The following is a 14,664-nucleotide window of genomic DNA, read 5'->3' as shown; positions in this document are numbered from 1 at the left end:
GCAGATGCTGACTGCAGTCAGGAAATCAGAAGACGCTTAATCCTTGGAAGGAGAGCAATGACCAATCTCGATAAAATAGTTAAGAGCAGAGACATCACACTGACAACAAAGGCCCGCATAGTTAAAGCAATGGTGTTCCCCGTAGTAACATATGGCTGCGAGAGCTGGACCATAAGGAAGGCTGAGAGAAGGAAGATCGATGCTTTGGAACTGTGGTGTTGGAGGAAAATTCTGAGAGTGCCTTGGACTGCAAGAAGATCAAACCAGTCCATCCTCCAGGAAATAAAGCCAGACTGCTCACTTGAGGGAATGATATTAAAGGCAAAACTGAAATACTTTGGCCACATAATAAGAAGACAGGACACCCTGGAGAAGGTGCTGATGCTAGGGAGAGTGGAAGGCAAAAGGAAGAGGGGTCGACCAAGGGCAAGATGGATGGATGAGATTCTAGAGGTGACGGACTCATCCCTGGGGGAGCTGGGGGTGTTGACGACCGACAGGAAGCTCTGGCGTGGGGTGGTCCATGAAGTCACGAAGAGTCAGAAGCGACTAAACGAATAAACAACACATTTTTGAAGAATACAATATACACAAGACTTTCACTGTGTCCCATCTGTTCATGGCCTGCTCCCATAGGTCAAAGGCATCCACATAACAGAGGCCGGCACATTTAATTTACAACAAATAACCTAAACAACTCCTAGTCTGGGCGCAGTGAATGGAAGTAGTATATAAATCCTAGTAATTTATTAATTAATGCTTGTCTATAGGTTCGATTGGAGACTTCAGTAGGTAGCACTGCTTCAGTAGGTAGAAAAAGCTTTTTGCTTTTTCTTGCCCAGTACCTTTCAGGCTCCTACTGAGAATCATTGCATGTAAGAGAAAGAAATAGCTTTCCTATTAATGACAGCACCTGAAAAAATTGAGTTTGATACAAATCTCTTGATAAATGTTTAATCCAAACACCTGGGAAGATACTCCTTCCTACAGCAGTGAAATTGGATATCCAACATTTGAAACTCTCCTAACTGCAGCACAGTCCAAACTAGCCTGGGGGAGGGAAGTCACAGGACAGAGACTGTGCTGCTAACACGGCAGAGTCCCACTTTTAAAATGTTGGATTCTCTCAAGTTAAAAATGTGATCCAGGCAGCTTTCCAAAAAACAATGGCTATATCTTTGATATTATATATAAAGGATTTGACACAGGGTCTTTGGCCTTTTTTGTTACTCTAGATCTAAAAGGAAGAGGGGGAGGAAGAAATGATTTAATAATTAGTGTTTGGTTCATCCATGAAGCAAACAGTGCTATTCTTTATCTATCCTACCTCAAGGGGGAAATCCTTTATGCTGACATCTACAAAAGACTGGCAATAATGAGGATCCATGTAAATCAAGCTGTCATCTACAAGGACAAAACAAAAGACAAGTAATTCAAAAAACACCATATTATTACACTGCTTACAATCCAATTTCTATGCAGAACAGGAGGGGGGGGAAGAATCCCTCAGCAAGTTACTGTCTGCCAGAGTGTATTCATTGACTGAGGTTTTTGCAGGACAGATTAACTTTTGCATAATCAAATATGCTTGTAGAAGCAGAATTTTGATAAAGTGATAAGACTGTCATTTAATTTTTGGAGATAAAATTACTTTTACAAACAGACAATTATATACCTCAAGTTTGCATATGAAAAATGCATTGTACTTCCTCATTGTGACAGGAAGAACATATTTGCTTGTCATTTGGTCATCAACTTGCACCATTTAAACTACTAAAGGATAAATATATAACTAAGATCTGCCAGGTAGTAAGCAGGAAAAGGCTTGGAGAGTTTGATGAAACAGATAAATTATGCCTTGTTTGTGCAACAAGGAAAATTAAATATACATTTTACAGAATCTAATTATAATATGGGGCAAATGACAGATGACTGGACTTTGGTGGGCCTGATAAATTAATAAATAACTCTTTTTTGCTGTTTTAATCATTTTTCTTCCTGTGGGTCTTATAATAACTTCAAAGCTCTTGGAGCAGAGAAGGGGAAGAGGCATACCACATTTTTAAAAAAAAGGATATATTATATTAAAACACTAACCTTGAAATCCAGTGAAGTAATATGACTGCTTAGGTTTGCCTCCAATAATGCCAATGCAGTAGTCAAGACTCAAAATTCCCTGTCATAAGAGTGAACGAATTCAGGTTTAGACTTCACGGCAGGAGATTGCAATGCAGCAAATTTAGACCCGTGGCACTCAGTTTTAGAACAATGCAAGTTGCTTGCAAATCCCTAAATGCACTAACATTAACTTTTTTTCAGCTAATAAAGAATAATAAAGCACTCAATATGCAAATGCTTATGTATAAATAGAATGTTTTACAAAAGGGAACAATAAATCCTACATTCATAAGCTCTGGACTGCAGCTTTTTAAATGCAAGAGGAAATCGGTATAGAAAACTTCCTAGAGTAAGACCATACAATAGAGATTTGTTAGCCGGAGGATCAGTGGAGTTCTGGCCCCTGTCCCGACTATTAATCAAAAAAGGGGGAGTTACAGTCTATTTTATCTTTGTAGTTACAGGCTACAGATGAGAACATTCTAGCGTTTGTTAAATCTCTCTCCACCCTGTCCTCCCATTCTCCTCTTCACCATCTTCATTTCCTTGACTGTTACCCTACTGAATACTAATCAAAAGGTGTATGGCATTGTTGCAACTTCTGTCTGCCTTATCATTCTTCTTTTTATTCCAGACTTCAGGTTCCTAATGCGCCAAAAGCTTCTTTAGACCTGTGCTACCTCTTCCTTTGACAGAATATATCCACATTTCATTTCAAAGAATAAACAACTAAAAATCCAAATATTTCAGTTGGCGTAACTGATTTCTTCCAACTAACTTGGCCCTTTGGAATGAATTTCATTGGAATATTAGGCTTTCCTGGTGCTTATAATTATGTAGCAATTATCAACATATACAAAATATGCTGTAATTTTGTCAGTGCATATTAAGTCACACAAAGCTCGCCTTGCCTTATGCTATAATTACCAAATGTTAGAAAATACTAACTTTAATTTCTTTGATTTAGCCAAATGGCTTCTGTTATATTTTCTTGTTGTATCTTCAAACAGCATATAGACCCTGAACAACTCATGAGTTGCTTCTTATGTGGCTGCTTCTTATGTGAGAACAAAAGTGAAGGAGTTGGTTTTTTCTTCCCTGCTTATTTGTTTACTTAAAATATTTAAAGTTCATCCAAGGATTCTGGACAGTGTCTGTCAATTGAGTCATGGCAACTGGATTTCTTTCTTTTTGGTTGAAACATTTCGCTGCTTGTCCAAGCAGCTTCTTCAGTTTCTTCAACCAAAAAGGAGAAATCCAGTTGCCATGACTCAACCTACAGACAATTCCACCTGGATGACTGAGAATCTTCATCAACAATTCTGGACAGAGTACAAAAAAGTCACATCCTATATTAAACCTTTCCAAGAAGATTCAAAACCTGCTGAAACAGCTTCTATGGTCTCTATCCTTAGGCCTCTATTGGCTCTGAGCATTTTTACAGGGCAAAGATAAATTCTTTTTCAAATTTCACCTCCAGACCTTTTCTCTCAAAGGATAAGGGAAGGGGAAAGATAGGGAAGTCTGCAAATAAACCAAAAGGATATGAACTACCTGTGTTGTAAAGAACTAAGCTGACAGTCAGAGTAAGGCAAATAATTCAAAAAGCAGATACAGTGGGAAAAGGGGACGATCCCCTATTATTTCTTCACCACCACTAGCTTCCTAACCTAATTTGCCCTCTATCCCCAAATCTTGCTGCCACCAATCAGCATGTGATTCAATCCCTAGTCCCAGAGAAAGTTACATATGGAAATGGGAGAAGGGCATCCTTGCCTCAAGAACCAATACACTTTGCGGAAGCCCTAATATGAATCTATGTACCTACTATACACACACAGTAGTCCTTATACCTCAATATGCCCAAAATCTAGAAACAGAAAAGAGGTCAACAAAAGTACTGATTTCAGAGATGGCCCACTGCTGATGTTACTGGAAGTAATCATCTTTACAATTTAGGAAAAAGAAAAAGAATTGGAAGTTATTTGATCCCTGACAGAATCATCAAAAAGAAAGAAACGAATTCAGTCTTTATGGTAAATTCTGTAGCAGGAAGATAGTTATTTAGGGCCTGGAATAGCTATACTAGCTTACTCTTTAATACCTAGGATTTTCAATCATGTCTGCATACTGAAATTTCAAGTATTAATAGATTATCACCTTCAACCTTCATCCCATTCTGAAAAGTGACTGACTCACTTCATACCTTCACAAACTCAAAGTATTCCATATTGGTCCGTTCACCACCAAGCCTCACAGGAATTAATATAATCACAGATTTAGCATCTGTGTTTTCAGAATCCATGAAAGGGCAGAGTGCATCAATAACATCAGACTTGTAAACTTAAAAGAGAGAAAACAAAGGTAAGCAAGCTTTATTGAAATACATTTTAAGCACAAACTGAGTTCTTTTGCCAAGTAGATCAAAACTTGTAACTTAATTGGTGTGCACTAATGCATGAAAATGCAAAAAAAAGAGCGCTCCCACCAACCAAAGATGACTGTAGCAGAGGCATTTACCATGTATGTGTGTGTTAAAACTGACAAGATGGCAAATGAATGTGCTATTCAAGCCTGTACCTTTTCAACTTTCATACAACACTGACACACAAACAAAAGAGACAGGGTTGATTTTGACCCCCAGCCCCCATTCTCTGCGGATACTGCTAGGCTTCTCTGTTAAACATTTCATTTCCAAAATTAGCAGCATAATAATTGTATGTAGACAAAACACACACACACACACAAACACCACTGAGCAAATTACAAGAAAAAAGAATGAGTCCAAAACAGAGCCAATAAATTCAGAAGACCATCTTAGGGCAGATTTTACAGAAATCAAGAACATGCACAGTCTGCTAGGCAAATCAGAATATGCATCCACACTCTTTCAGCTACATTTTCTTTTTCAAATATTATTCAAAAATTTAGAAGTCCATGCATCAACTTTGATTTCCAGGAATACAATTATCATTCTTTAGAATTCTTAAGCACTGTCAACATGTTGCCCTGTTTACAGAACATGGCTGACCCAAGGATCTGCTTCCCCTCCAGAAGGTTGAAAGAAATTGAAATCTAAGGTTACAGGTCCTGAATTCACCCCCATGTGTTTCTGCCCCTTTTCACAGTTGTTATAAAGGACAGTTAATATTCCATAGGGAGTGTAGGTGACACAGGGGAAGTTTGGGAACAGCTCCGTTTTGAGTTAAAATTACTGCCCTCAGGGTCAGTGGATCAATCAACTCACTTTTGGTGTTCATGCAACATCCACACTCCACCCAGTGACCCAGTTAAGTGGCTCATGTGATCCAGGCCATTTTAACTTCCTAAGTAAAATAGCAGAAGGCTTGCTTTTTCAGTCAAACATTAAACAACCACGAGTTTCTGCTAAATTTATTAAAAATGTTATCCATATGTTTCTGCTTAGTTTATTAATATGTTTTAATATGTATTGAATAGAAAGTTCTGTAAGATGTATGTCTTTATAATGGCTTGATACAGAAAAGTGTAAGTAGTTTCACAACACACCTTTCCCTTCCTAGGCTTGACAATCAGGAAATCAACTAGACTTATATAAGATGGGGCACACCTAATTTTAAAAGAGGACCTTGCACCAGGAAAAGCTATCCATCTGAGCTAGGAACCTTTGATTTTAATATTACACTTTTAGGCTCACAGTAAAAGTTTGGGAAATATTTTGAAGGATGATCAAGCACATAATACATTTTCTCTTACCTGTACAGTCTTGAGCAACATAGATAGTTATTCCTTGTAACTCTGGGTCTCTTGCCTTTTCAACTGCTTTCCTAAAGGTATACACAACAGACCAATTTCAGGTTAACAACAAAAAAAATTAAAGTTACACAGTCCTCACGAAAAACCTTTTCTAGAGAAAGTCACAAAAGTTTGAAAAGTATAGCTTTAAAAAGTTACAAAGGTAAACACGTATAATTTAGACTGTAAAGTATGACAAAAGGAAACAGGATTTTTTTTTAAAAGGCCAGTACGTTATTAGTTTTATTAACTTGTATCCGTATACATACAAAGAAACAAAAAGTGGATGGGGGCATAAGACTCAATCATTGTCTTGTTCAGTTCAGTTCACTAACCTGAAAAGGACAATCTCATAGGACAACTCTATATAGAAACCTTGGGTATGCTATCAATTATATCTGCCCGTAGTATCAGACTGTTTGAATGTAACACACAAGAATATATAGAGAGGTACTACTTAATATTCCACCCCTGTGAAGTGAGATGACTCAAAGGCTGGCTTTGTCCATAATAATCCTGGTGCTTTGGAACATTGGGGGCCTTTCTTCTTGGCCTTCCTCAAGATCATCAAAATTATTTTATTTTATTTAGTGGGCTTTTGGAGGGTACATGATCTAAGCTACCACTGAGGGGCAGTCGCATTTGGGTTGTTATATAAACTGCAGAGTAGTGTGACTGGGGAAGTATATGCATACAGTACATGTACTATAGACTTAAGAGCATAGATATCATATGAAACAATCCCTAGGCAAAAATCTATACATACAACCTGTTTCCTTAAATGGGTTTATGATTTCAGTGGGTTGAAGATGGAAACAACAGCCTTCCAATGAACAACCTGCTGATGGAATTGTTTCCAAAACCAGATATATGCTAATTTCAGTTGTTACTTTTACAAATACAACAGGCTACATAAATAACTTCAACTCTCAGACATTACATTTTACCATAGTTTCATTCAAGGTGATTGTTCTTGCTATACAAAACCATGTGAATCCTGCATCTTTGCAGATAGATAGATAGATAGATAGATAGATAGATAGATAGACAGACAGACAGACAGACAGACAGACAGACAGGTAGGTAGGTAGGTAGGTAGGTAGGTAGGTAGGTAGACAGAAAGACAGGTAGGTAGGTAGGTAGGTAGGTAGGTAGGTAGGTAGGTAGATATTACACCTGAATTTTGGCCTCTTGTTATTAGAAGACCTAATGAATCAATTTATAAGCATAGTGAAATCATAGACCATAAAACTATAAAAATAAAAAATCAGTAGTATCTAAATGGCACTATTGGCATATAATCACAACCTGTACTCAGAAATTTGACTTTCATATTTAAAAAAACTAGGTTGAATGTCAGACCCTTTACTTTTATTTAGATGTAATTATAATATAAATAGCCCTGTGCACTTAACATTTCACAAGAATTTGATATATTCAAAGAAATGCTGAAAACATCAGTTTTAATCTTTGACAGTTCATTACACTATCAGTATATTAGAAAAAGGAAGCCTATAATGTATGCATGTTCCAAGGTTAAAAAAAGGTGTTGGTTTTTATAACACTTCATTAAAGATACTGTAGTTAAAAGCTAAGTTTGTAATCTGGTTATATTTCCAGTCTCAGAGGCCCAATGGGAACATTTCAGAAATCAAAGAAATTGAACAGAACTCATATTTCAGAAATTCTTCAATATTCCTTTTATGTTTTACAACATTTTCTCATGATTAAATTATAAATAATGATATTTTGTTAAAGGTTTATTCTTTTTTAACCAAACTTGTTCTGTCCAGAGTTTTGTTTTTACCTCAAAAGATGTGCTACAACAGCTGGCCCATACCAATCTCCAGCTATTTTTCCAGACTGATTTCCATATTCTATCAGTCGATGCAAGCCAAAATTGGCTAGTGGTGAATCACCAAACCAGGAGATTATTCTTCGATGATACTGCTCCTCCAGGCTTTCTTCGCCTTCCCAGTTGTGTATTGGACCTGTAGGATGATTTGACTGGTTCCTGAATTCTCTTTCTCCTGTAAGTGATGCTTCAAGAGACGCTGTGAGCTTTTTTACTGTCTGACCTGTCCATGATTCAGACTCTGGATTCTCAAAGACAAATGCATTTGGCCAAGTCCAATCTGTGATAGCATTAAAGACATATTAAAGATTTCTTACAGTTTTCTCTGCTATTAACTGATTTAAGAGGATTTCTACCTCTCTGTTGTCCTATTTCATATTAAATATTTAAAGTTAGCTATTTCCATATGCAAATACTGTATATGGATAATTTAGCAACTATACAATAAGAGTTTTAATTAAATTAAATGCATAAATGTACAATAATATGGAGCTTAGATCAGCTGTGTAACAACAACCACAGAACACCCATTCAAGAAAATAATTATGGTAATTATGGTCAAATATTTTGGCCTTAAAATTTCAAGTTAACCAAGAATTCAGCATTATGTCTATGGGATAATACTAAGATTTAGTTGAAATTAAATGGTTTATATTTAAATTCTTTCAGAGTAAGCTGCCTGTGATGGTTAGAAACTCTGGTATGAAAAGCCTCCTCAAATTTAAGATTTATCCAGCATAACTACTTTCTTCCACACAAATCTTGGTAACTTACCTCTACCAAGAAAGTGGAGAATAAGTCCTTGGGCCAGAAGCATTTGGCCAGTCCTCAGAGTACAGCCCCAGCCACAGTCTGTGGTTAAAGCCGAACCCTTGATTTGGGGAAATTCTTCCCTGTAAGTCAGCCATATCCTAGAAATAAAGTCTTTACGGAACTCTTCAACATTTCTTGAAAACCCTTCTTCTACAACATCATCACTGGAACCATTTGGTGACTGGTCACTGGGCTCTGTAAGAGACACATCACAAGGGTATATGTTGTAAAATAAGTAAAAACATTAACACATTATCCCAAAAGTATTAACATTGTACATCCTATTGTAAGAAAAGGTCATTTTCTACAACTGTAACTGAAAATAGAATTTACAGGTATAGCCACTGGAAGAAAGATAAAGCAAACTGCTTTCAGTAAACAGAAAGGACATGTTTTCTTAGTAGGTTCAAGGACCTTGTCAAAAGTTTTTATAATCTTCACTTCAAGAGATGAATCTAGATAAAGCACTGCTCTGAGTTGATTATAAAAGCAGTCTTACCCCACAATCCTTACATGTGAAAGAACTGTCAAAACAGCAACGAAGTCTTTTTCCCCTGTCCAGAACAGATTCAAAGGTCACCTTAAGGAGCTATGTATGTTTCCAACTTCTTTTCCAGCCTTTCTTCCTTCAAGAGGCATGATATATCTAAACTGTTCTAATACTTAAGTATTTTCAGGTGCTCACTTATTGTAAAAGTAAAATGCAATAATATAATATAAATGTAATATAAGTGTAAGAAACAAAAAACAGTGCCCACTTGGATTTAAAGTTAGTTACTGCAGCACATACCATCACTCTTGAAATGGTAGCACTTTCCCAGCAAAAAGACAGGAGAATTTCTGCTAAAGTAAGTTTTGGTTTTCAGTACCCAGCCTATAAACAATGACAAAAATAGATGTTTAAAGTACCTCCATCTAGATTGAATAAAATAAAATATTAATTAAGGACATTAAAATGATGAGTTTCCATTTTAATCTGAAACACATGTTAGTGTCTTTTAATAGTATTTGAATTAACTGTACTGTTTTCAATAATATTTTTAGTAATAATAAAATAAATAATATTTCAATAATATTTCAAAGTGTGTTGAAATACATTTTCTTGATGTAGGCAGAATGAAAGTATCTCTCAACTTTCAAAATATCATAATTAAGTCTCAAACCAACTTGATTCTTTAAACAAAAGCTTGTATTTTCATTCCCTAAAACTGAGTTGCTTTCTTTTAAAAAAATAATTTTCGTAAGTTTAAAAAAGCTACAATTAACATTTGTAAAAAAAAAAGTCATTATATACTCACTGCAATATTATATGAAAACCATATAAGATATAATAAAAAAGAAAAAAACCCTACACTCACTGTCAAGATGATAGCCACATTTTACATGCATCATGGAGGCAGGGTATTGATGGCATAGGTGCCATCTTGATTTTTTTACCCCGTGCAGCTGTCTCAATTACATTAAACAACCTAAAATTTAAAATATAGGGGGGAAGAAAGACAAGGAGGGGGGAAAAACTTTAAAAAGCAAAAAAAGAATAGATTAAAAAGCCCATTGGGGGAAAAAAACCCACAACTGAAAAACTAAACAAAAATAATAAATCCACACAAAAACACCATTAATAAATATGTCAGACTATTGAAGTGTCAAGGTTATATTTCATTGTTGTTTGTATTTCTTTGTTATGATTCAATTCTTTTTTAAAAAATAATTTTATTAAGTTTCAGAAAATGATAAAAGATACAGAAAAACAAAAAACTAAAAAAAAACCTAAAAAAGTGTGAAAACACAAGAGAATTTTTTTTAAATCGATTACAATAAGAAGTGACTTCCGACTTTAAATATCAAGGATATACAACAATTTTCCATAATCAGTCCCTTACTCTATATTAAACCAAAATCACATATCTATAAATCAATTGCTTAGCACATTATAAAAATTACTAAATACCATTGCTCCCTCCCCTTAATTAAAAGAAAAAAAAAGTATAAGTCACCTAAACAACTCCCTGCCCCAAAATAACAATTACTTAATAATTCCCTTCCTACTACTATCCTATACATTCCTGTCTACCATAATAAAGATCAAAAATAAAAAAATATATAAATTGTCTGCCATTATAATTAATACCACAAACATGAATTAATTTTTTTAAAAAAAAAACCTTAACAGTCTTAATCCCAAGCATTAACGATAAATAAAATCCTCCAAAGCCCAAAGACCATCCAGATAAATATTTCAGCCCCTTAACCCACTTCAAAATAGACCAAAGCATTTACATATTCCCATAAATAAACACAGAGCTATTTTCATAAAGAAATCAAATAGCCCAACTGCTCCCCCACAGACACAAACTTCTCCTCAAAAAAATCTCCCATACATAATAACCCCTTCTTTTCCATAACATTCCATCAGAAGATCAAATTCACTCATGTCTTGCAACTCAATTTCTCCCTTAAACTTCAATTCAGCATTGTCAATTTCATCCAGAATTTCAACAGAAGCCCCAATCTCACTCTTAGAAGAAACATTTCCATCCCTGTTAAATTCTTCAATTTCATCCACAACATCCCCAACCAGATAGCACATTTTAGACCACATATTTTCCACAATGCTCTGAATGTCTTCCATAATAACTTGGCAGGAATCAGAAAAAATCTGCTCAATATCTTACTTAATATCTTGATGTTGGAGAGAGCCTGATTGAAATCCTCCATGTCTCATACAGTAAATTATTGCGGCCCCTAGGTACTTAACTGGCAAAAGTAAAAGCTAATGGAAAATTTCCAAACTGAGTTTACAAATTTAAGGCAAGATAACAGTTCCCAGTGAAAGTAGCAGCAGGAAAGTAAAAGTTCAGAACGGCAGATTCAATGTGTAGGAAAATGCTAAAATCTTCAAAATTAGCACAAAAATAATGACAGGGAGATGATAACATACTCTCAACCTTCCTTAGTATTGGATGGAAAGCAAAATCCAAAGCTTAAAAAGATTTTTTTTTAAAAAATTTAGTCACAAAAATAACAATGAGCACCAAGAGAGATTGTTTCTCCTTAATGTAGAAATCCTCCCTTAGGGTACAAATACTATATATATATACACACACACACACACACACATACATACATACACACACATACACACATACACATACATACATACACACACACACACACACACATACATACATATATAGTGATAGATAGATAGATAGATAGATAGATAGATAGATAGATAGATAGATAGATAGATAGATAGATAGATAGAGTGCTTTAGAAATGGGGTGGCTGGAACTGAAGGTGAGAGTCCACAATCTGGAACACTGACTGAACTGGGCTGGCATGTGAAGGCTAGGCTAGACTGATCTGGAACCACTGGACAAGGCTTGGCTCTGGAGGCTAGGCTGGACTGGACTGGAGACTCAAGGCAAGGCTGGGAACTTGAAACCAGATTTGTCTGAGCTAGAGATTCCGAACAAGGCGGAGAACTAGGAGCAGGACCAGACTGGGCTGGAAATTCTGGACTAGGCTGGGAGCTTGAAGCATGACCAGACTAGACTGGAGATCCTGGGCAAGGCTGGACGCTTGGAGCATGATGAGACTGGACTGGAGATCCTGGACTAGGATGAGAGCTAGGAACAAGGCTGGAAATGCACTTGGAATGCACTGAATGACGGTGGTGAGGTCTGGAACTGGGCGCAAGGCTGAGATTGCAAGAATCAGCAGGGAGAAGATCGTCTATGGCAGCTTGCGCAGTGGGCTGGTCCTCAACAATAGGAAACACAGGTGCTGATTCCCCTCCGGCTACAGATGAGGTTTCCAACACAGGTAGGGATTCTTCTGCCAGGACTGCAAGCTCGAAGGATCGGTTAGGCAGCTTGCTCTTCATGCATCTGCCTTTTATGCCAATCCTTTGCACGCCTATTCCCTCCTGCAGCCAATTGGGCTGCCTTCTCCTTTGCATGCTTTTCTGCATGCCTTTCCTGCATGCTGACTGGAGGATTTTAATCATCCTCCAAAGACTGGCCAATCAGCGTCTGTAACTTCTCCTGTGCTGTGAATCACTTCTGGGTTTTGCTTTCCCATTTTCTGCCTGGTAACTTTCTGTTTCCCCTTCTGACTCAGAAAGAGTTTTGTTTTCTGAGTCAGAAGCCAGCTGAAACCTCACATTTACTCACTGGAAGAATGGCTGCTTATATGTTCATTCGAAGTTAAATCATGAGGCCTAAAAGATCTGAAATTGGCTACTTTATTCCCTCATTAGCTCTTCTGAGCAAATTCCCTTTTCTTCCTCTTGTTAATATGTTTCACTTGAACCAGCACTAATAACATTAGCAAGCTTCAGTCATTTTAGTAAGTATACTAATGGTCAGCAAAAACTAGGCTGCATTATTTTGCGAACTTCCCTAGCAAGGCTGTTTATTACATTTCACTTACCATATTTCATATTGTGCCATGCAGATATAAACTTTGATTTTATTTTCTCTACTTCATCTGTCACAGTGGCCTCCATATTCAAATTCATGAGGAATAGCCATCACCATCTCAAGGACCTTAATGATTCTGTTCCTGCAAAAAGAAAGGAGTAAGCCCAGCCATGATTATTCAGGATAGACTAGATGCTTGTGTTATTAGGTACTTACATCTATTATGACCAGGAAGAGAAATAAAAGCTCAAGAACACCCATTTGCAGAGAGAAAAGCAATTGTAAGTTCTATGAATAAATAATAAAAACATTTGATTCCAAATATATAACAGTAAAATTATCATGCAAAGCTAAATAAAACATAATGTCCTCCAACTGCTCTCTATTCCGCAATAAACTATCCAGCATGTGCGTATTCATTGTTGTGCAACCGAGAACACCTAAATGCTAACTGGAAGGCAGAGGAAAATATTTGAATTGCTATAAAAGGGACACAGTTTTATATTATGCCTATTCAGTTCACAGCAAAACTCTAAGCTTATCAATATTAATGCTCTATTTTAAAAAGTTGGGTTCCATCCCAATCCAAAATGTGTGAAGCAGAAGTGGTTGAGATGCAATCAAAAAGAAAAACATGCTTAAAGGGAGAACGGAACACAAAGAAAGAGAAACACAAGCATTTTGTTGCACAAGACTGATCCAAAATAGCTTTAAGAAAATGAAAATTACACCACATCCAGCTATGTCATTTAGTGTATCAGGGTTAGCCTTTCGACTTTGATAAACATTTGGAATGAAAGATAACTTAGCAAACCGCTAAAGCAGGAACTTTTTCAAAGGACTTGTGTCCCCTTTTGCTAAGGCACAGGAATTGTCTCTTACTGAAACCATGTTGCATGAAAGGCAATTAAGTGCATCAGCACCTTTAAAAAAAACACTGTATCACAAGTTGTGTTTACATAGCTTTAGGGGGCAGTTGACTTTTGCAGTCAGATACCATGCCTAGTAGCTTTATTGTGTTAATAGCAGAGGACCAATATCTGTCTGCTGAGGTTCTTTTATTGCCCTTTTCAGATCTGTCAAGGACATCCCTTGATAGCTGGTCTGCAAGTCAGCAACCCCAGAAGCTGTTCCTGGCTATTTTCAGAGATAAAGCTGCCCAGAGTCCCTCTTTTGGGGGAGATGGGCAGCGACAAAATTTGAGAAATAAATAAATAAATAAGCAAATAAAATTCAGGTAGTCTTAACTGATCTTGTGCAGAATCTTTCCTTTTCTCTACCAATTTAAATATGTTCTGAGTTCCATTAACTTAAGTGTAGAAAATATTGTACCTGATTCCACCATTTCTCAGATGTTAGGGTTATTAGAGTTCAAGCATAATGTTTCCAATTGTCCAAACTATGCCTGGAGAACTCTTAATAAGCCTTGAGTAGCCACAAAACTCCTCACTTCTCTTATTTGCAGGGCAGAAACAGTTTCCTCAGCTGAAATGTCTAATTGGAAAAAGTAATCTAAGATGGCCCCTCATTAAGTTTTTACTGATTTGATTACTGGATTTTTATCCTGACTTTCTACTAATAAATGGGATTCGCCACTCAGAAAATACCAATCCAATTAAAATTAAAAATAGAATAATTAACACCAATAATTATAATACAATGTTAAAAACCAGATGA

General features: G+C 36.4%; 1 protein-coding gene across 4 annotated transcripts in view; it reads right to left on the bottom strand.

The window, feature by feature from the left end:
• The window catches only part of ATG4C (autophagy related 4C cysteine peptidase), a 28,883-nt gene that overhangs the window by 11,262 nt on the left and 2,957 nt on the right, over positions 1 to 14,664 (bottom strand). For 3 of the 4 annotated variants that reach the window (XM_063298049.1, XM_063298050.1, XM_063298051.1), the window contains exons 2-9: positions 12,998 to 13,129; positions 9,351 to 9,434; positions 8,522 to 8,755; positions 7,700 to 8,027; positions 5,854 to 5,924; positions 4,325 to 4,461; positions 2,098 to 2,176; positions 1,328 to 1,404 (exon numbers count right to left, since the gene is read on the bottom strand). In XM_063298049.1, coding sequence (XP_063154119.1) covers positions 1,328 to 1,404; positions 2,098 to 2,176; positions 4,325 to 4,461; positions 5,854 to 5,924; positions 7,700 to 8,027; positions 8,522 to 8,755; positions 9,351 to 9,434; positions 12,998 to 13,085 — 1,098 coding nt within the window. In that variant the 5' untranslated portion in view covers positions 13,086 to 13,129. The remainder of the gene's footprint in view (positions 1 to 1,327; positions 1,405 to 2,097; positions 2,177 to 4,324; positions 4,462 to 5,853; positions 5,925 to 7,699; positions 8,028 to 8,521; positions 8,756 to 9,350; positions 9,435 to 12,997; positions 13,130 to 14,664) is intronic. The other variant, XM_063298052.1, reaches the window with a different exon arrangement.

The sequence above is a fragment of the Candoia aspera genome, chromosome 3 (genome assembly GCF_035149785.1).
Source record: "Candoia aspera isolate rCanAsp1 chromosome 3, rCanAsp1.hap2, whole genome shotgun sequence".
Classification (NCBI taxonomy): domain Eukaryota; kingdom Metazoa; phylum Chordata; class Lepidosauria; order Squamata; family Boidae; genus Candoia; species Candoia aspera.
Note: the sequence above shows the minus strand (reverse complement) of the source record. Positions and strands in the feature narration are given on the sequence as shown.